General features: G+C 43.3%; 1 protein-coding gene across 5 annotated transcripts; it reads right to left on the reverse strand.

Annotated features, from left to right (window-relative positions):
• Nucleotides 1–176: 176 nt before the first annotated feature.
• On the reverse strand, nucleotides 177–17329 carry MLH1 (mutL homolog 1). Of its 5 annotated transcripts, XM_086614459.1 has the most exons (19): nucleotides 17223–17329; nucleotides 16852–16942; nucleotides 16619–16717; nucleotides 15442–15515; nucleotides 14300–14372; nucleotides 13129–13220; nucleotides 11785–11827; nucleotides 11082–11170; nucleotides 10051–10163; nucleotides 9153–9246; nucleotides 8029–8182; nucleotides 6920–7278; nucleotides 5814–5962; nucleotides 4467–4575; nucleotides 2850–2913; nucleotides 2181–2345; nucleotides 1395–1487; nucleotides 888–1001; nucleotides 177–344 (listed from the first exon to the last, which is right to left on the reverse strand). In XM_086614459.1, the coding sequence occupies exons 1-19, from the start codon at nucleotides 17327–17329 to the stop codon at nucleotides 177–179; spliced, it is 2250 nt and encodes a 749-aa protein (XP_086470585.1). The 5 variants fall into 5 exon arrangements, with proteins under 5 accessions (XP_086470585.1, XP_086470588.1, XP_086470589.1 ...); XM_086614462.1 differs by lacking the exon at nucleotides 16619–16717; XM_086614463.1 differs by lacking the exon at nucleotides 2181–2345.
• Nucleotides 17330–20627: the final 3298 nt, after the last annotated feature.

The raw sequence follows: 20627 nt of genomic DNA on the forward strand, positions 1-20627 counted from the left end.
TTTATTCTTTGATAAACAGAAGGAAAACAGACCACTTGCTGTCGTGTTAGCATGATATTAAATCCCCCCTTTCTCTAATCGTGATTCCAGCTTTATCCTCTACTAATTAAAACAAAAGGTTTGGTTTGTGTGAATGATGCATATCTAAAAAACAGTCCACACAAATAACTGCTTGCTCAGCATCTCTCAAAAACTTTATACAGGTCAGGCAGGTTAGCAAGCTGCAAAATGTTGCCATCTTCTGTGAGGTGCTTAGGAGGTAAAAGATGAGTCCTGAAAGCTTTGTAGAGTACATGTTCCACAGTCCATTTCCACGTTGTGGAACCAGAGTCAGAATCTTCATTCTAAAATACAGAAGAAAAAAGACAAACAATTAAACTGAAATTCTTTTAATAGAGGAGAACACTCCTTAAGAAACTATTATGTGACACTACAGAGAGTGTAAAATTCTGCTAGTATTAGAGAGGAAGTTCATTCCATACAGTCCAGTTAAAATTAAGCTCTGGAAAGTCTATTTGAGTGCTGGCACTAGCTTGACTGAATGATTAAGCAGATGCTTAGACAAAAGCAGACTCTTTTTTTAATTTATATACATCCTTATTCTTCTATAGAAATTCATTGTAGCTCAGCAGGTTAAAAATACATCCCAAACTCAGAGGCCAAGGACTGTTGTAATATTAAGTACACGGCAGTGCCCAATGTTAAAAGGTTCCCTTACTACACATAGTACTTCAGAAAACATAAGCCAGAGCCTTTCAGAATCTTGCCACGTTGCTACTTGGTTCACTTCATTGAAAGCACTGTTGGGACTAGAAGTTCATAATTTAAAAATAACAAGTTTCCTGTGTGGTGTTAATGTGTTTTCACATGACTCTGTATTCTTGTACCTGAGAGTCTGTCAGGTTGGCTTCATCTATTATATATTGCTTTCTAATGGAGTAGAACATAGCTAATTCTTTACTTAGGCTTTCAAAACACTCCTTTTCTTCATCCCAGTTCACCTGTTAACAAGAAAAAAAAGTCATTTAATAGAATCTGGGTAGCAGTCAGAAACTTCACGGAGATTCTTAATATGGAAAAGTCATAATAATGTCTTGGCTGTTTTTGTGCTGATAAGGTAAAGGTATGAAACAACAAATAAAAATACCAAAAAAAAGGTGGAAATGCAGGCTTTCACATCAAAATACATACTCACTCAGGCAGTAGTAATGAATGCAGAGGCAAAGCAAAACTCATCAGTAACCAGAGCAAAAGCATCTGGAGACATGTAACAGTACATTTAATCAACTCCAGCCTTGCCTTTGCAGCTTCTGATGAATTAATTTGATTCACTTCATTCTTTCCTAAATAGAAAAAGCAATTTGAGAATGAGCAAAATCATGAAGAGAATATACCTCTGTGGCCAAGCGAAGGATAAACATAGGCAGCCCTTCCAGCGGCGGAACGTAGTTGTCTATCAGAAGAGGCAGCCCAATAAGGTTTCCTTCCTGCAAGGCAACACTGCTGCTTCAGTTATAAAAAGTTCTTTCTTGCAGTAAACGCACCAAAACTGTGACCTATTGTAAGACTGATTCTTACACAACTTAGGGAGCCTTAGGGGTATCTGAAGTTAAAGTTTTTAAGGTCTGACGCCAGGCAGACATTGCAGGAGGAGGGTTAGTGGTGGTGTTTTAGCTTCACGAGGCCTGGCTTTAAACCACTCAGCTTCAAGGCCTCCTCTTCTACCTCTAGCCTTGGACTACACAGATCCCACTTCCCAGGAGAAGAGCTGAGCGAAGTGTCTGGGTTATATGACCCTTGATGAAGCAATTTGCTGTTATGTAGAGTAAAGGATGCGTTAGGCCATACATGTACCAACACCAAACCAAAACACCCATTGAGACTAGAGATCTGGTTAGAGACTTGGTTAAGCCACACGCCTCGTTTGGATACGAGCTCTGCGATCCAGTTACAGAGGCAATGACTAAGTTTTAGTAACTAATTAAATATAAGCTTCTTTGTGTAGCCCCCTTGTAAAAGCAGCGTCAGTTCGGAGCGTTTTTAATGAAAGAGGTAAGCCACCCAAATCTTACTATCGCTAGGGCACAGCTCCAGTAAGTAGTGCAAGCAAACTTCTACAGTTTTCTGTTACCAACATGTAACACTGTTCATTTACTGTCAGAAGTAACAGCAGCAGTCACCTCATCAATTTCGAGAGAAAAATAATCTTTCAACATTTCAGTCTTCTTTTTCAGAAACTCCACAATATACTCAGCAAGCCCTTCTTTTGGACCATCTTCTTCTGTCCAGCCACTTTCAGGATCCTCCAAAGCAAGCATTGAAAGCTCATACAAAGGAGCTGGCTCCTAAAAACAAAGGTGAAATTGTTGTTAATGATCAACACACTCTACTGAAAAATCTATAGCTTCTATATTCACATATATTCACATATATAATTGTAATATACTGTTTCTGGCCTGCAGAGCAAACAGTTGGGCTTATCCCAACCAGTCTAAAAAGTAGGAATTTATTTCTGATACGATTCTGTGCTGTCCACAGTCCTGCAAAGTAGTGTGATATTTACAGGATAAGTGCTGGCGTTCAACGGTGTATTTCTGACAGACTGTATTAATTTTAATTGTTCGTCCCAGTGTAATGAGCAACAGTAAAACTTGGTGAATATCTAAAAGTGACACTAATAACAAGCAGCCAGGATGACAACTTACAGTAGTAGCTACAAATACTAACAGAGTTTTCTACATTCTATTACTGTAAAAGAAACAAGGCATCACTCTTGTAGTGGACAAAACCAGGCTTACTGTAAAGAAATAAATATTTTTATCTAGAATATAATGTAAAATTATACTTACAGACAACCTTAAGACTCCAAAGTTTGCGAAGTCATAAATAAGTATCTGGTAGAAGAGTTCTTGGCTAAATTGAAGTACAAAAATTAGTTATACTGAGAGGATTGCATATCTCCAAGTTATAATTAAGAGGGGAAAGTAAGAGTCATCTTGGAAATATCAGATGTACGTATCCATTCATACTAACAAAAATCTTTTTAACTAAGGCATTTAAAATTCACACCCACACTATCTAGATGTCTACAATTAAATCTGTTTCTTGGTTTCTGACATCACCCACTCTGCTGCAGAAATGTTATGTGCTCAAGGCATGCAGCCACTATCAGTTTACTCCCAGACACCTTATATTTCAACCTCTTTACTCCTTTGCTCCACTGCCAGAAACGCCCAAGATCTTGGAAATTGATAGACATGGCTAATCTTGAGTATATTTTCTTATTTATTACAAAATTTATGTATAGCTGGCCCAGTAAGAGTGCACGTGCAAAAATGCAAACTTTGTGTTACAGTCATGTCCTGCAGCTTCTCTTAATTCAACTGGATAGATCGATTCACATGACTTTTCTGAATCCACTGCTTATCTCCACACAGCGTGCTGCAGGCAGGTTGCTGCACTAGACAGTCATTAAGCAAATAAAACGTCTTTCCCTTCCTCCGGTCTGTGGGGACACAGGCTGGGCGGAGAATGGATTGAGAGCAGCCCTGAGGAGAAGGACTTGGGAGTGCTGGTGGATGAGAAGATCAACATGAGCCGGCAGTGTGCGCTGGCAGCCCAGAAAGCCAACCGTGTCCTGGGCTGAATCCAAAGCAGTGTGGGCAGCAGGTCGAGGGAGGGGATTCTGCCCCTCTGCCCTGCTCTCGTGAGACCCCACCTGGAATACTGCGTTCAGCTCTGGGGTACCCAGCACAAGAAGGACATGGAGCTGCTGGAGCGGGTCCAGAGGAAGCCAAAGAGATGATCTGAGGGCTGGAGCACCTCTGCTATGAAGACAGGCTGAGAGAGTTGGGGCTGTTCAGCCTGAAGAAGAGAAGGCTCCGGGGTGATCTTATTGCAGCCTTCCAGTGCTTAAAGGGTGCCTACAGGAAAGCTGGAGAGGGACTTTTTCCAAGGGTGTGTAGTGATAGGACAAGGGGCAATGGCTTTAAACTGAAAGAGGGGAGATTTAGATTAGATATACGGAAGAAATTTTTCACTCTGAGGGTGGTGAGGCACTGGAACAGGTTGCCCAGAGAAGTTGTGGCTGCCCCATCCCTGGAAGTGTTCAAGGCCAGGTTGGATGAGGCTTTGGGCAACCTGGTGTAGTGGAGGGTGTCCCTGCCCATGGCAGGGGGGTTGGAACTAGATGATCTTTGAGGTCCCTTCCAACCCAAACCATTCCATGATTCTATGACTCAATACAGTAGCTGCCATTTTAATTACACTGGTTCCCTGCAACTTTTCCCAAGCATGCCAGACTTGTTTCCACTGTTCCGAATGGATTGCTTAATCTTTAGTGTCATGACTTTTTGGATAGGAAACAAGAAAATGATGTTGTTTTTCCTGTCATTTCCTTCCTTCTTCTAATTAGCTTGGTAATTGGTACTTCTTTCAACTGCCAACGACTCTACCAGCTCCGTTACCTGAGTTTTGTTGTATTAAGAAGATACAGTTTTGTCTGATACTGCGCCAGAGCCCACTGAGGACTAACACAGCCAACAAACGAGTGGTCGTGTAGCATCTCCTGAAGATCTGAAACAATTGAGGAGGTGAGAGAGAAAACCAAAAGCATATACATCCATATTTGCAGCCCTGCCCTCAGGTATTTAGTGGAGTGGTTCATGTCTTTTTAGCATTAAAGTCTCAGATTGCTGAGATTTGCACGTACAAAGTACTACACTTCCCAAATTCCTTTTCCAAAGGATCACGATATTTCAAAGAGAGTAGTTCTTTCTCACAAAGGTCTCTAGTAGGTATTTCTCACTCACGTCTCTAGTAGGTGCATCTTACTCATGGAAAGACAACTTCAAGCAGCTGCACAAGTTTCACTGCATATTTTGAGACATTTTCGGACATTTTATGGCTCACAGACAACTGTTTGATCCCAGTATTTAAACAGTGACAGTCAGATAAGGAATTACCAGCTCAGAATTACCAGCCTAATACAAAATGTTTTCTGGAGCATAGGGAAAAATGTAAGTACATGCTTTCTAAAGTTCAAGATTTTCAGTAATTTTTTTTAAAGAGTTAGTTATTACAGATGCCTTTTAGTCTAGCCATTTTAGCTGTGGAGCTTCCCCAATTCTCACCACTAGAAAAATCCAACCAAAACCCCAGAACATGAGATTCCCAACATTTAGACTAACTGAGTAATACAGGTTATGTGATTCAGTATGACTCTGAAGGCAACTGAAAGAGTTGAGTAGGAAACAACCCTAGGAAGAATTGCAAACCTTTTACCTTTTCTAAAACAACTCTTACCAGAAGAGAGAATGGTATTTCACCAGTCTCATCATTTCGTGTAAGTAGGACAAATGAAAAGCAAAAGCAGTAAATAAAAATTATTATCAAGCCTGTCCCACTCTACTTCACAATCATGTGACTAAGCAAAATTTTCATCATGACCATATCATAGCTGCCATTTCTGTTTGAAAACTACAAAATCATTTAGCTTCTCAGGCTGTGATTTTTGTAGTGCTATTAGTTACGTTGCAAGTGAAGATTTGCAGGTTATTTAGAAGACAGAAAACGTTTCTCAACTGACAAGGTCCACTAAAGTTGAACACAGGCCTCCAGCGTAGCTCAGCATGGCAGCTGCCTCTTCAAAGTTTGGTCCATGACGTTTATCAATGATTTTTGTTAAAAGCTCACTTAGCAGCCCAGTGAGCTGACTGGGCCACCTTCTACACGTTTTTTCCCTCAGCAGTTCAAACAAATCCTCTTTAGTTGGTGGAATAACAATAATCTCGAGAAGGAAAAGTCTTGCTTACTTGCATGTGCCTGGTTATTAATTTCCTCCTGAAGAGTCAATACACTGGTCAAGTTGATAATTCTTCTTCTAGGGGTGCAGGCAGCAGTCATGTCCTTTCTTGTGTCCTCTTTCTCCATTTCTACGTCCATGTCTTCCCGTGGTCTCTTTCTGCAATTCCAAAAGGAATGACGTTCCTATCACTTCGGCAAAACACACATGCAACAACAGATGGGATGCTCGATTCATGTGTTGCATGTTAACACAGGAAATGCAGGAAGTTTCTCAAAGCTTCCCAGAAGTTTTATTTTACTTCCAAGGCATAATTTGTTAGGAAAAGGTAGTTCATAAAAAAATTTACAACTTTTTAATACCAATCACATTGGACATATGTTGTTTGAGCACCAAGACAATTGGGCTCTAAAGGACACATTAAAAAAATGTTGATATTTCTAAAAATTTTTTCATGATCATTTTTCTGTAATACTGGCGGGATGAGAGGGTAAAAAAAAATAATAAAAAAAAAATTGGATGCCCTCAGAATACTGGCCTCTCATAACAGCTCCTGCAGGAGCTATAAGAAGATTGTAGTGTTTTTATCTTTACTGGGGTAATGTCTGCAAAATTCAGTGACATAGTTTCTATCTTTCTATTCCCTCACAAAATAAGGGCCTCCAAGTAGCAACAGACCAGTATGATCTCCCTAACTAAAGCTAATGTCATTATTTATACTGTTCCCTGCCATTCAGCATGCATGGAGATCCCATTCCAGTTGCAAAATTTATCACAAGTTATACCAATTTACAGTTCACCGATGAAGTTTATTTTCTCATCAAAATGGCATGCAGAGTTATTCCAGGAAAAATTTTCCTTATGAAAAAGCAGAATCATAGAATGGTTAGGGTTGGAAGGGACCTCAAAGATCATCCAGTTCCAACCCCCCTGCCATGGGCAGGGACACCCTCCACTACACCAGGTTGCTCAAAGCCTCATCCAACCTGGCCTTGAACACTTCCAGGGATGGGGCATCTACAGAAGTGCAAAGAGATCAGAAAAATCTTCAGTTTCAGGGCCATGCCATGAAATAAACAGGTAGCCTTGCACGACTTCAGGAAGGGTGAGACTTACCGAGGAGGTGCTGGTTCAGGGGACAAGCGTCCACTCTCGCTCTGCCCCCCAGGCATCACCGTGTCCTCCTGAACGCCAACCGTTTCACCGGGATCACCGACATCTGCCATTTCGGCATCCTGCGGCTGGAGCGCACCCTCCGGAGGTCCTGCCTTCACCTCTGTCCTCGCTTCAGTGGGGCCTGTGCTCAGGGGGTTGTTCACTGGCTGGAGAAAAGCGTCCAGCTTCTGCTCTCGGGAATCAGTGCGGACCATCTGATGGGCGTAAACTTTATCGCCGGTTCCTTTGGTAACCGCAGAAGAGTTCGCCGCTGGTTTGACAACCTCGCTGGAAGAACAGTCGGCCCCCGGAAGCAATGTCTTTGTTCACATATGGGGAAGCAAAGAGAAGAGATTCAACAACCACCAGAAAAAAAAAAAAACCACACAAAGATCAACCCTATTTCTCACAGCATCTTCCTGCTTAGAGGCAAGTAACTTTCATGCCCCACAAACAGTGCCAGCTGCTTGAATAGGCTGCCAACTTCACACTTGCTGTACACATAGCACGAATGTCATCATCTTGGCAGTCAGTGAAATCATTAGTGAGCACTCCTTCGTCTCAGAGAAAATATTTACTGCAAAAAACAACATAGAAAATTGTTTTTGGAAATATTATAATTCTTATACTATGGTCTATATAAAGGGAGATTAGGAAATCTTTTTCCTGCTTTTTTTTTTTCGTTTAGATTAAATCCAAAGTGTTCTCAAATACATAGAACAATCCATTTCTTCAGTCACATGCATTTCACATAAACCAAGACAGAATAAAAGCAATTTACCACGTGAAGGCTGATATACCTGCAAAGTAAAAAAGACTGAACAGATACTTGACAGAAGGGTAAGTAAAATGTTTTCAAGCGCTTTTTCTCCATGAGGTTCACTGCTGCGTTGTTAACATTGGGTATATTTGGCCAATTTCATCCTCGAAACAGAGCAAAGATCTCAAGCTACCAGTATAACATTGATGACTGTCAACCACTGCATGACTTGTACTGCTGAACTGAGTCAACGTATCCACACCAGTTAAAACAGTGCAGAGCTGTGGTCACTGGGAACATGTGTTCTCACCTGCGTAAAATACATCCTTGAGGAATTGGAGCCCAGTAACTTGCTCTCTACGTGTTGTTGCACACGTTCTAGAATACTGTCTTCATGAAGGAAATGGACCTCATGTTTCGTAGGGTGCACATTCACATCTACATTCTGGGGGGCGATTTCCAGGCTGGAAAACATATTGGAAGAAGCTAACCTAAAGTTTCTTATAGATGGCAGAGAGCAGTACAAAATTTGTCAGGCCTGGGGACATTACTCCATGCAGAGACACCAAAATAGTCCTGAAACCTGCTCAAGTTATACCAAACAACTGTACTTCCAATCCACTCCAACTATAGCATATTTAAAAGTAATTACTCTGAAGAACTCGATTCCAGACCTCACCAACATCAGCTTCCAGCTAAGCTTAAACCAAATTCTCCATTGTACCGGTACAAAACAATTTTCAGAAGTATCTTTTACTTGCAGTGTCTTACGAGTTAATGACTTCTGATGCCCTATCATTCAGCAATAATCCCAAACAGGAATTCAATTAAATGCCAATGTGCAAGAACTTTATTGTTAGAAAGCACTGGATATCACTAAGTTTCACTGGTGAATGACAGATGCAATTGCTTAGCAATTACAAAGCCAGGTTTTCCATTCTACGTCATGTTCTCAAGTTTTTAAAGGACAGTTTCTCTTCAATTTCAGCTATTACTTGACTTGAAAAATTGTTTCTCTCCTGTAAGCAGTATGCAAAATTCACTTCTTTTTGTTGCATTAGCATACCAAGAACAGTAACTGTTAAAAATACAGATATAAATCCCAGCAAGGTGAAACGTTAATGAGTTTGGAATAAATGATCTGACTGGTCCTCAGTGCTCTGCTGTATTCCTAGCATAACTCATTTTCCAAAGTGAAGAGCACCCATAATATGAAGGGACTTCAGCTGAAATTACAGACACTCACTACTTCTGAAAATAAGGCCCGTCTGAAGAGTTCCTTAATGTGATTTAATTAGCTCCTGTCTGGCAATGAAGCACCTCAGTGCAATGCTTAACGTAGCTATCGGGAACACAAGTGTCCTGCTAAACCTACTCACCCTAGCTATATCCCACAAGAAGGTATTAAAAGGCTCCTTCTTCCCGTTACTTTACCTTAGGTACAGGAATGGATGTGTACTTTTTGGCAAATAAGCAGCATACACGGTTTCTATGGCTTTTCGCAAAGCGGCTGACTCTACCAGTCGATCTGAAACACAAAACAAAACGTTATTTTCAGAGAGCCCCACTGAATACACTGCACAATGTCCAACTACTCCTTCAGACCAGCATCTTCATGCTTTGTATCTTCAAAGGGCATCCGTTACACTTGTATTTCCTGAGACCTATTTATTTGTCATATAAAACCAGGAACAGGCAACACCTTCTTAGTATGTTTTACATTGGTAAGTGTTTTTTCTCACAAATACTGAAATAACCAGACTATCTTTTCATTATTTCATATAGTCCAGGTTTGTTGCATCCTATGCCAATCATAGAATCACGGCATGGTTAGGGTTGGAAGGGGCCTCAAAGACCATCCAGTTCCAACCCCCCTGCCATGGGCAGGGACACCCTCCACTACACCAGGTTGCCCAAAGCCTCATCCAACCTGGCCTTGAACACTTCCAGGGATGGGGCGGCCACAACTTCTCTGGGCAACCTGTGCCAGTGCCTCACCACCCTCTGAGTGAAAAATTTCTTCCTTTTACGTTGCTACACAATGGAGAGACCGCTCTGTGTAAGCTGGCAGGACACAATCATAACCTTGGTACTCCACAGGCTGAAGTTTCTTTAAGACCCAGTCTTAGCTGCTTTCCACTACTGAGAGAGCAAAACACGATGCACGATACAAACAGAAAAACACCCTTAAGCTCTACAATTAACTGTAATACTTATTCTTCAATTTGGTTCATTTTGTAGTTCTTCAGAAAGTTTTGTTCTTCTGATTATTATGTTATTATAATATATATTATTATGACTGTACAACATGCTGGGTTTTATTTTAACTTACGGTTTATGAAGAGTAAAAATACACATTTCTTCACAGAGTAGTTTGCATTTGTGATGTAGCCTTTCATTTTAAAGGCCAGACTTGCATCTTCACAGCCCACTTCTATCAGTTCCCTATTGACAGGTTGACAGAAACACAAACAAAAAATGAATTTTTGTAATGTTGATGTAAATTTCGCAGTACTCACAAGTAGTGATATAGTGTTCTATATTCTATTTACATCACAAAAAAACATTAGAATCATCTGAGAGTTCAAACATTCATTGCTGAGTCACAAAAGTACCATTTTTATTTGTGTTCATTTTTTAAGTTGAAAAAACAAGCTAGACTAAACACCATCTTACAAAGGTTTCACTTCAAAACATCCGATTGAAACATTTAAGTTGAAATGGACAATTTATTCAGAACTTTACAAGGGAAAAACTGTATCAAATAAGCATTAGTAGGAGACAAAAAATGAATTCAATGAATTCTTCACAGCTGAATGTCTTATAAAGAGAGAATTTTTCCTAAAATGGCAGATATGTTTTCAAAAGACGATTAGTTTAATTTTTCAGCTTTTCTGCCTGGTTTACTCAGCCTCAGTTAATGTAGCTTTTGTCAAAATATTAAACCATAAGATTTCAGAAAAAAAAAAACAAAAAACAACGAATTTGAGGTGACTTCAAAATTTATCAGATACCAGACTGGTAAGATTTTCATGGTGTAGGAAGAGGCTAGGAACTTGTAGAGAACACAGGTACCAGCTTGCTCTTTTTGAATGAGCACACAAAGTTACAAGCAGATGATGCCTTTTAGTGCATTAAAGGAACAGTTTTGCAACTCCCCTCTTTCCTTTGATATACTGAAAAAAAAAAAAAAAAATCATACATTCTGCAAGACAAAGGAGAGCTCTTGTATTGCAACACTCGCTCTTTGTAATTCACCTTGAAGGAAGCAGGAAAAGTTAGCACAGCCCACGTTCTTTAAAAGAGAAAGGAGGAGATTTACTACAAAACTCCGTGTCGAAAGGAAGCTTGACATCAACATACCTGCTAACAGCATTTCCAAAGATGGATCTAATGTTGTCCACTGTGGAGGCATTTGATAAGGTTCTAACATCTGACATGGTTTCACCTTGCTAAAGAGAGCAGAAACGAGTATCAATCAACTCACAGTTCTGGCTGAACTTTTGGAAATACCATAAACTTAACAACAATGTTTCTAACACAAGGGCATGGGACATATCACCGTCATTCTAATGTTTTGTATGATTATTTACTTATTTGTCTTCAGGAAAAACAACAGATGGTAAACGGCACAGGATTACAAGGTTTGTTAGATCCCATCAGACCCATTCAGGCTAGTAACTCCATCTTTGAAAGTGAGGAACATCAGCAGCTCAGTAAATGATTATCAAGAACGCCACAGAACGAAGATAACTACTCCATCCTCTTTCACAGCATTATTAGACTCTCAAAAGAAGCTGAAACAGCCCATAAAGCTAAAACAAAATAACATGTTGAACACATGGAAAACTCCAAACTCCTGAAAAACACTTTTTTGTCTTGTTTACTTTTAACTAATGTGTTTTCTAGCCAAACTGCATCAACATACCCATCAACATTTCGGAGCAAGGGAAGCCTCTATACACTATACCCATCGCAAAAGATGCAGTGCAAGTTTTCTGGCATTTTCACACGTACACGTTATATACAGACACACAGTGAGGTTATAAAGACTTTATTTACATACCTTTTTAACTGAAAAGCTGATGCCCGAGTTATGGATGGCATACCTGAAAAACGGGTAAACATAAGACTGCAGTAGGTGAAAGAAAAGCTTACTTCCCCTGAATGCTCATAAGCAGCCAGTAACAGGGGCAAACGATTTCATTTCCTGTTACACAGAAACGTCATTTGAGCCAAATTGAGCTTTTGTGGACTAAACAGCTATAAAAATAAAGGTTTTCCATTTATAACTCACCTGTAACCACACAGAAGTTAAGGATCAGCTTAGCTTATTTATCAAAACGTGATCAACTTCTATAGACCTGGTTAGTTCAGTTTCCTTGCACAGGTTTAAACCAAAAGAACAGCAAAACCTCCTCAGTGTAACGGAATCAAGTCTCAACTACTACGGAGAAGGATGTGAAATGGCTGGCTCGCCCTTCCAGCTTCTCCCTCCCGGATGGTTCAGCTGTCTGATTGATCCCAGGGCCAAGTTCTGATACGCTACAGCTGCGCAACCCTGACTCCAACTTCTAGGGAAGTTGCTAAGTTGTGAGAAAGAACACACAGGAGAACCTTGCAAGATGAGAAACAAAAACGCAGACAGGGGTTAGACTGTTGTGAACGGGACAGTTAGTAACGCAAAAATTCAAGAGGAAAAAACCAAAAAGATGTAAAATCCTAATGGAAAAAAAACCACCAACGAGTTGGAAGCCTCAGCGAGACTTCAGATTAGCCTGTTCCATGGAGCAGCAGGACCAGACCCTTCACCCCCTGGTCTGCCCAGCCAGTAAAGACTCTGAAGTAGCTCACTGGGGAAGCAGGCTAACACTGGGCACACAACCTTGCTACTCTTCGCTACCTTTTGTGTTTATTGAAAGTGTAAAGCAGTTTGATTAAATTGCATAGATCCTGCTTGCAAAACGCCTGCACATAGCAAAAGATGCAACAAAGGGACCCAGGAAGGGAACATCTGGTAGCTAAAGCGATACTATTGTTTTTTGGGTTTTTTTTGAGGACATGAAATTGCCATTCTTTTTCGTATTCAGCCAAATCCCAATGTTCTCGCACAGTTTTTACTTGGATGCTCTTCAGCCCAAGTTCGTTCAAAGTTCACTCATTCAAGTCTGTCACCACTTGTTTGCTGGATTTCTTACTAACAGTAGTCACAGACTCAATACCCTGTTTCTCCTCTGGATTTTTCTGTATCAAACTGGACTGTTACCTGACACTGTATACTACCAAATAGTTAAAAAGCCTCAAAAACAACAACAAAAAAAGGACAACACACACATACACCAGTCCCTCTGAAAAACTTCAGTGCTCTCGGTGGCAGTAGAAAAAATTGGAACCTCCTATTTCAGTTTACCTGCTAACGACTTCTAGTATTTTTGCATATTCTTCATTTGGATTTTTTAAAGCTTTCCTCCTTGTATTTACATTGTAAAAAAGGTCTTCGACCTACAGAGAAAAAGATCACAATTAAAAATAATATTAAAAATCTTCTCTCACTATATAATTAATCTAAATCAGTCCTCTTAACAGATACCCCGAAACTTTCTGAAAACATTTTAGTTTATGAAAGATCAACGTTCAATTTATTCCTTACCCATTTAGGTTCACCTAACAAAAATGCAACTCCAGAGAGATGTATGTTTTCAAGTATATTGGTATATCAGTTTTTTTACCAATAACTACAACTCACTTTTCAGTGAAAGTGATGTGCTTTCCACTGCAGATGACAAGAGATTCCCTGACCACACTGTGTTTTAATGAAACTCAAATAAATGTTAAAACAGTTGCTGCAATCAAGGCTGTTAAAGTCATTAAACCAGCAGTTTAAATTGTTCATTTTCAGTACTTATTTAAACAATATGCATGTTATTTTTCTGCTGTAGTGAGAAAGGCAGAAATTTAAAGCTCAGCTTCTTTTTTGAGATACATCATCCCAAACATTGACGTGTGACGCTTGCTGGGTGTGTGCTCCCACTGCAAGACAAACACACCTCCAGGCTCCCAGGCCAGGCTTCCACCTTCCACCCTGCACTGTGCAACATGCACACTCCTTCCCATTCTGAGCTCTTTATGCTTCATAATCCTAATCCCAACCTACATGCAAATCTTGGTATGCTATGTGAGAGATATGACTGGGAGACAAACGGTGGGTCTGCAGTTTCCTGTGCCAGCCCTCATCTCCTCGCTCTGGCTCGTACAACATAGACCACTGCTCCATGTTCTGAGCTTCTCGTAGCCCTCACTGTCCGCTGAGGCTTTCAGCAGTCCAGAAGGATTACAAAATATTTCTGATAGTGTATGGCTCAGAAGAAAGAGAGAGCATCTTCTGAAATTTACCCTGCTGTCTTTGAGGAAGAAGACAAAACAAAAAAAAACAACAAAACCACAGAACAATATCATTTGGAAAACATTCTACAAGGCGATACTGCCGTCTACCTTACAACGTAACACATACCAGTAAGTGGTGCAAGCAAAACGACGAGGGAACAGAAGAGGGACAACAAAGAACACGCCCAAAAACCTACCGTGATCTGAGTTCCTTGGTTTCCAGCACAAGGTTTCGGAGGGGCTTTAATTTTTCCATCACTGTAAAGAGCTCTAAGCAGAAAATACAAATAAAAAGTTGTCGGACAACTGGATCGGGGAGGGCGGGACAGGGGATGACAATAAAAGGGAGAAGACAAAAGAAACCCCATCATCCTCCCACTCCTCCCAGCAGAGAGCTTGGGACACTGACAATCAGCTGCAACTCCCTCCTTTCTGCTAGAGGAAAACGATCTTCATTGACCTTAGGACCAGTGGGAGAGTGCGAATAATAGCAGAGAAAAATAACAAGGTAATGGGATATGTGTTTCATGATTGTATTACTGAGACTTTTCTTGTAAAGGCAGAATTATTGTATTTTATCTTTCTTTAGCAGCTAGAGCTGGACTAATAATAATTCTTCCACTAGACTTTAAACTTCAGTTATACTAATAAGAAGTTCTTCAGTTTACATACAAGATCTGCTCCCTTTTCAGCTGTAACAGGATTTTGAGCAGAAAAGACTTCTGACCCACACAGGTCTTTCAGCCAGTTATTCAGATGCATAATTTCACAGGGCATGCTTCTTCTGCCCTCTCACATACCCTACACACTTAATGCAGGAAAGACCATATTCACACAGTCTTTTGAGAAAAAACAAGATTAAAAGCTTTTTTCCTTAATTTTCTTAAACGTAGTTGAGAAGTTAATGGATAGGTTTGGTTCCAGAAGAATATTTGAAACTTTTTTTGGATGGGATTAGGCACCACAGTTAACCAAACCAAGCTCTAAGTTCCTCTGCTCAGAGACTCCTGAAATTTGCAAGACATGCTGATGGTGTATAGACATCATTTTATCCCGAAATGGAGAAAAGACAAAAGCTTACCCTACGTTGGCTGCTGCGGTAGAATTCCTTTCAAGATCTCCCACACACACTTTTAAAACACACAGTTTAGCTAAAGCTTACCTCTACAATTTGGAATAAAAATTGCTCAGACTATGTTTTCTCACGTTCTTTTTTGTAACAACCCAAGAAAAATGCAATTCCTTACCCCACCCTCCTCCTTAATAAGAGCACCGAGAAGAGAACGGAACCTGCTCCCTCTCAGGTGCAGCAGAAGTCACTGGACAACCAGCAGCATACCTGTAAGCACACTTTGCATCCGCTGTTTTAGTCGTTACTGTAACATGGGCGACATGACTGATGCTCGCCAACGCCTAGAGAAGGAGAAAGCACCTTTGTCAACCTCGCTCCGGGGACCACTGAGGAGTTTCCACACTTCAAAGAGCATCGCTGAATTTCGACACGCCACTTGCGAGCAATTAATAAAAACCCCTCACGAGAAGATTGCAGGCCAACGAAGCTTGAACAACTTTTAGTCCCCATGACACTGACTTTTATTCAGGACCTTCTTTTGGCTTCTCTGACGTGTCACTATCTCTGACAATGCAAGCAGCTAACCACGTAGCATAACTAAAATAAATTTGCAAAGATGTTCCAGTTGTGCCCTTTTCTTTCCTTCATGTTAACAAAAACAGCTGGAAGGCTTTAGCCGTTACTTTCTCACCCCTGTCTCAGTTCTTCTCCTGACTGGAGGTAATACTACAAAGTTAGGTTACAATGGTTTTCCTGGAAAACCCAACAGCCTGCTGCAACCAGCCTCAGGACCAGACTCCACTGGCTGTGGAGCTGATTATGTTGGAAGTGTGTGAGGAAAGAACGGAAGCAGTCTACTCTCTGGATCATGTAAAGATCTGTATGTCTGAGCAGAGGCAACATACTCATAGATCTCGTCATCTGTCTGGAAGGGAAAGCAAAACTCATCCCGGACTGTTCTGTCAGACAAGTTTAGATACAGCCTATGAGAATCTGGAGAACTGGTGTATCTGAGGGGTCAGAGATACTAAATTTGACTAATAGCAAAAGCAAAGGAAGACAAGTGTCCATTTCAAACATTCAGTTTTATGTATTGTATTTAGACAGACATCTCAGACCAACGATTCACCTTCCACTCAAATCTTTCATTCTCTTTACCAGTAGGTTCCTAAAGCAACATTTGAGAAGACAGGCCTTGTTTTATTTTTATTTTTTTAAATAAATCTTACTCCAGAAAGCAAAAAGAATATCTATGTCTCCCTAGGCATTCATCTAACCTTGAAAGACACAGAAGTGTATTTTGAACTATATACACACACAGCAGACTCTCTCCGAAAACCAAAAATTCTGTGAAGAGTACTGGGGAAAGGACAGAGTGTAAACTCCACTACAAGAAGACAACAACAAACAATCAACAGTTTCAAAACCGTGATGAAGAGCTTACCTCACCCCTGAAACCATACGTAGAAATATTAGCCAAGTCTTCAAATTTTTGCAGTTTACTCGTAGTAAATCTCTCACATACAATGTCCAGATCTTCTTTCTGCATGAAAGGGACGAGTAAGAGTCACTTTCCATTTCCAAGTATTTTCAGAACCAGAAACATTTATGAATGGAAATAAATTTTGAAGGGTAGTATTAAACACCAGCATACAGCTGTCAAGTTTGTTTACTCACTCTGATACCACAGCCATTATCTTGAACCTGGATGAGCTTCAGACCACCTTCTTTAACCACTACCTGGATACTCGTAGATTTAGCATCCAAACTGCAGAAACCAAGAAAACTTGCTAGAGAACAGCAGTTCTGCAGGATAAACGACTTCATGACTTGCGCTGAATTTTAATTCATTCTTGCACATGCGACAGTTTGCTCCCACTCTAGTTGTCACTCACACTGGGATTTAATCTGTTCCAAACACGTCTTTGCTGTCTCCTTTCTTCTTTTTCGCTCCGAACAACAGCGATGTATCCTTCGAAATCGCCACCCACAACCGCCCGAGCAGCCCCGGCCCCTTCCCGCGGGCCGAGGGGCCGACCCCGCCGTACCAGTTTTCGATCATCTCCTTGATGGCGTTCGCCGGTCTCTGGATGACCTCGCCGGCCGCGATGCGGTTCACCACGGCCTCATCCAGCCGCCGGATCACGCCGGCCATCGCGGCCGTGACAGGAGCCCGGCTCGGGGGGAAACGGGCGCCCGGAGCGGGGAGGGCGGCTGCTCGGGCCGCACCGGCACACGGGGGTCTGCAGGGAGAGGCGGCGGCCGCGGCTGCTGCCCGCAGGGGAACCGGGGGGGTCCGTAGGGCGGGGGGGGGGGAATCGGGGGGGGGGGGGACCGGAACGGGGGGGGGAGAGACCGGGACGGGGGGCAGGGGGGAGAGACCGGAACGGGGGGGGGGGGAGAGACCGGAACGGGGAGGGGGAGAGACCGGAACGGGGAGGGGGAGGAGATCAGTATGGGGGCGGGACACCGGTACGGGGAATCCACGAGGAGCTATTGATGCGGAGGAGGGAAGAGAGGGGCGGAGGAGGGAGCGGGACCAGCGGGGGACATCATCCCTTCCGGGGGGCCGCCGCGGCAGCAGGAAACAGCCGCGCGAACCGGCGAGGCGCCAAACCGCCCCTTCCCACCCCGCCCCCCGCAGCCAGCTCTCCGATTGGGCGAGGCGAACGCCCATCACACGGCCGCGTTCCTTTCCCGCCGTACACATAAACACGGGGGCGGGGCCGGGAGGGGGCGGGACCTCGGATCGCCGTTGCGATTGGCTGAGCTGCGCGGGGGGGCGGGGCCAGAGCGGCGCGGCTCGGCGCGCCGGCGGGGAATGGCGCGAAAGTGTTCCCCCCGGGCAGGGGGACACCGCAAATCCGTCACGCGGGGAAACACCAGGATAAGCATGAGTCCCTGGCTTTTGGGGCACCAGCAGTGTGTGACCCGCTGTGCGTCCCCGATCGTCGTCGTGCTGAAAGCTCAGGAATTGCTCAAAAACGTGGAATTGCTCAAATAATTTTACGACAACTTGGCAGCGAACCACGAGCTTCGGGGGCTCCTGGGCTTTGGAGACACTTGTCCCGCAGAACGCTGGCTCTCCTCGCCAGCGCACGCAGCCCTGCGTGTTGTGGTCGGAGCACAGCCGGCGCAGAGGCGACGGGCACCTCTTCCCGCAGTTGCACTGGGGAAGGGACCACGGCCACCACGCAGATGAAACCTGTTGGCTCCTGCAGTGATCCTGACCAGGAGATCGTTGCACCCCAAGGAGCTGGCGGACCACGTAAGAGTTAAACAGCTGCACACCCAGCGTGGCCTTGGGGCCTGTGCTGTGCTCCACAAATCCTTTGTCTGCAGGACATCCTCAGCTGGATGTGACCAGGCAGATCCCCTTCCATACCACCAGCAACACCGCCTGCATGGCCTTGCTCTTATCTAGAAATGCAGCGAGAAGCTCTGATGTGAACATCATTTCCCTTTGACAGTAGGAGCAATGAATGGAGTTGTTTTCACGCAAGAAAATCCTACAATAGCTTGAATGACCAAAAGGAGGAAACCCTTTCTACGGACGGGGTCTGAATGGCACGCTGCACGTGCACTGGAGGCCTGTTCAATGCTGCTCAACTCAAGGTTCCCAGCATCAAAAGGCACATAAGATTATCTGTTGTGGATAGAGAAGCGGATTCTGAGCTCTGGGAAAAGACAAGGTTTTCCACGGCTGTTGTTCATCTCTGAGCCCTGCAATAATGCCAAGATGTTCCAGAGACTAAGAAACAAGCAACAAGGTTGGCATCAGGGCCGTGCACATCCCGTGAGAAGAACGCCTGGTGTAAACAGGGGGCTGTGTACATACTTGGACTGCTGTGTAGAACTTAAAAATACAGAAATACACGATTCCACTGTTGATTGGAGCATGGGAAGGAGCTCTGGATGCTGTAAACTTGGTAAAGGGAAAAAAACCTTAGATTTGATCCCTAGCCTTGCGGAGTCCGTGTGCTTACTATGCTACAATCCGTACTGTTGTCTCTTTGTTGGCAGTGCCATCACCAATGGGATGGTAACAGACAAGCACCTCCTGGTGCAAAACAGTTCTTCGTGGCGTTTCCCTGAGCACAGAAAGCCCCACTTCTCTCAGGCAAACTGCAGATGGAGCTTCAGGGAAGCAAGAGCTTCTCCAGGAGGGCAGTGGCACTGCAGGGCCTTGTCAGGGTTGTGCAAAACACCACAGCATGTTCATGTCGTTTACGAGTTGCCTGTAGCTGCAATGCCATGACGTGGAAATCGTTCCAGTGGAAGATGCTCTACTATTAGCACCTCTTTTATCTAATGTAATGTAACTTCAGCGACTCCTCATCCCTTTCATTAACGTTTGTCTTCATGTTGGGATCGTACATTAGTTGCAAAATGTTGACAGCAGTCAGTAAACCAGTTTTCACTTTGCAGAATGAAAAAACCCCGACATCCTGAGAAGTAGACCTTCACAAATGTCACTAAAGTGACAACAGGACTTATGGCCATGGCCATGGCCATGCCCTGGCCAAGGGCATGAAGAAGATGCAGGCCCTGCAAGGAATGTGGGAAGCATGAAGAAAAAACATTTTCTGGTGAGTGTTAAGGATTAAGTGTGTGAAACATGGAAAGGTGGTACCTTTCTATAAGTTGCTTTGCCTTGTGAGGACATTTTTGTCCTCAGCCCTCTCTGGGATAGTTGCTATGAAGTGTCCCTCTGTCTAATTGCTGTCCGTATGGACAGGGGCCTGCAGTGCCCACAGGCATGGAAGATCTCCACCAAAGCAGCTTCTGAGGCTGACTTCAAGTTCTCCACTTCTTGTCCTTGGCAAAACTACCTGGGCGAGGGCCAGCAGTCCTGCCCTGCCACTTCCCTGGTTGTGGTTTCCTGAACCTTCTGGTTGCAGTGGTGATAGCTACCTGGGCCACGGTGCAGTTTTGCTTTGTCTCGCAGGAAAAGGTTCGGGACCTTGGGAGAAGCTCCCCTGTTAGCATGAGCAGAGCAGGTGGCAAAGGGTTAATCGGCACAAAGAGAGGGCAAGCGACTATGCACCACCCTGGACTGTGCCCCTGCCTGGGGAGCATCAGGAACATGGGGAACACTGAGCTTCAGAGCAGCTGATTCTGGCTCTGCTCTCCGGTGTGAACCTGGGGGAGGAATCTGGTTTCACTGGCCTTGGGCACTCTGCCACAAGCCTTAACCAGCACAGCTGGTAACTGGTAACTGGGGTGGGGAAGCAGGAGGCGTCTGCTGGACCTCGGCACACAATCTGGGACAGAACACATTGACTCGAACTCGCTTTTGTCCATGTTGCTGCTGACAGCTAGTTGTGCTATCAGGATACCTGGAGGGCCAGGAGGAAAATGTCCACCTTTTATAATTTATAGCTGCATTATAGTTTGGATCATGCAGATGACGTTCGTTTTGCTGGATGTTGCTTGCATGAAGCTTCGAAATG

This window comes from Tauraco erythrolophus, chromosome 7 (assembly GCF_009769465.1).
Source record: "Tauraco erythrolophus isolate bTauEry1 chromosome 7, bTauEry1.pri, whole genome shotgun sequence".
NCBI classification, from domain to species: Eukaryota; Metazoa; Chordata; class Aves; order Musophagiformes; family Musophagidae; genus Tauraco; species Tauraco erythrolophus.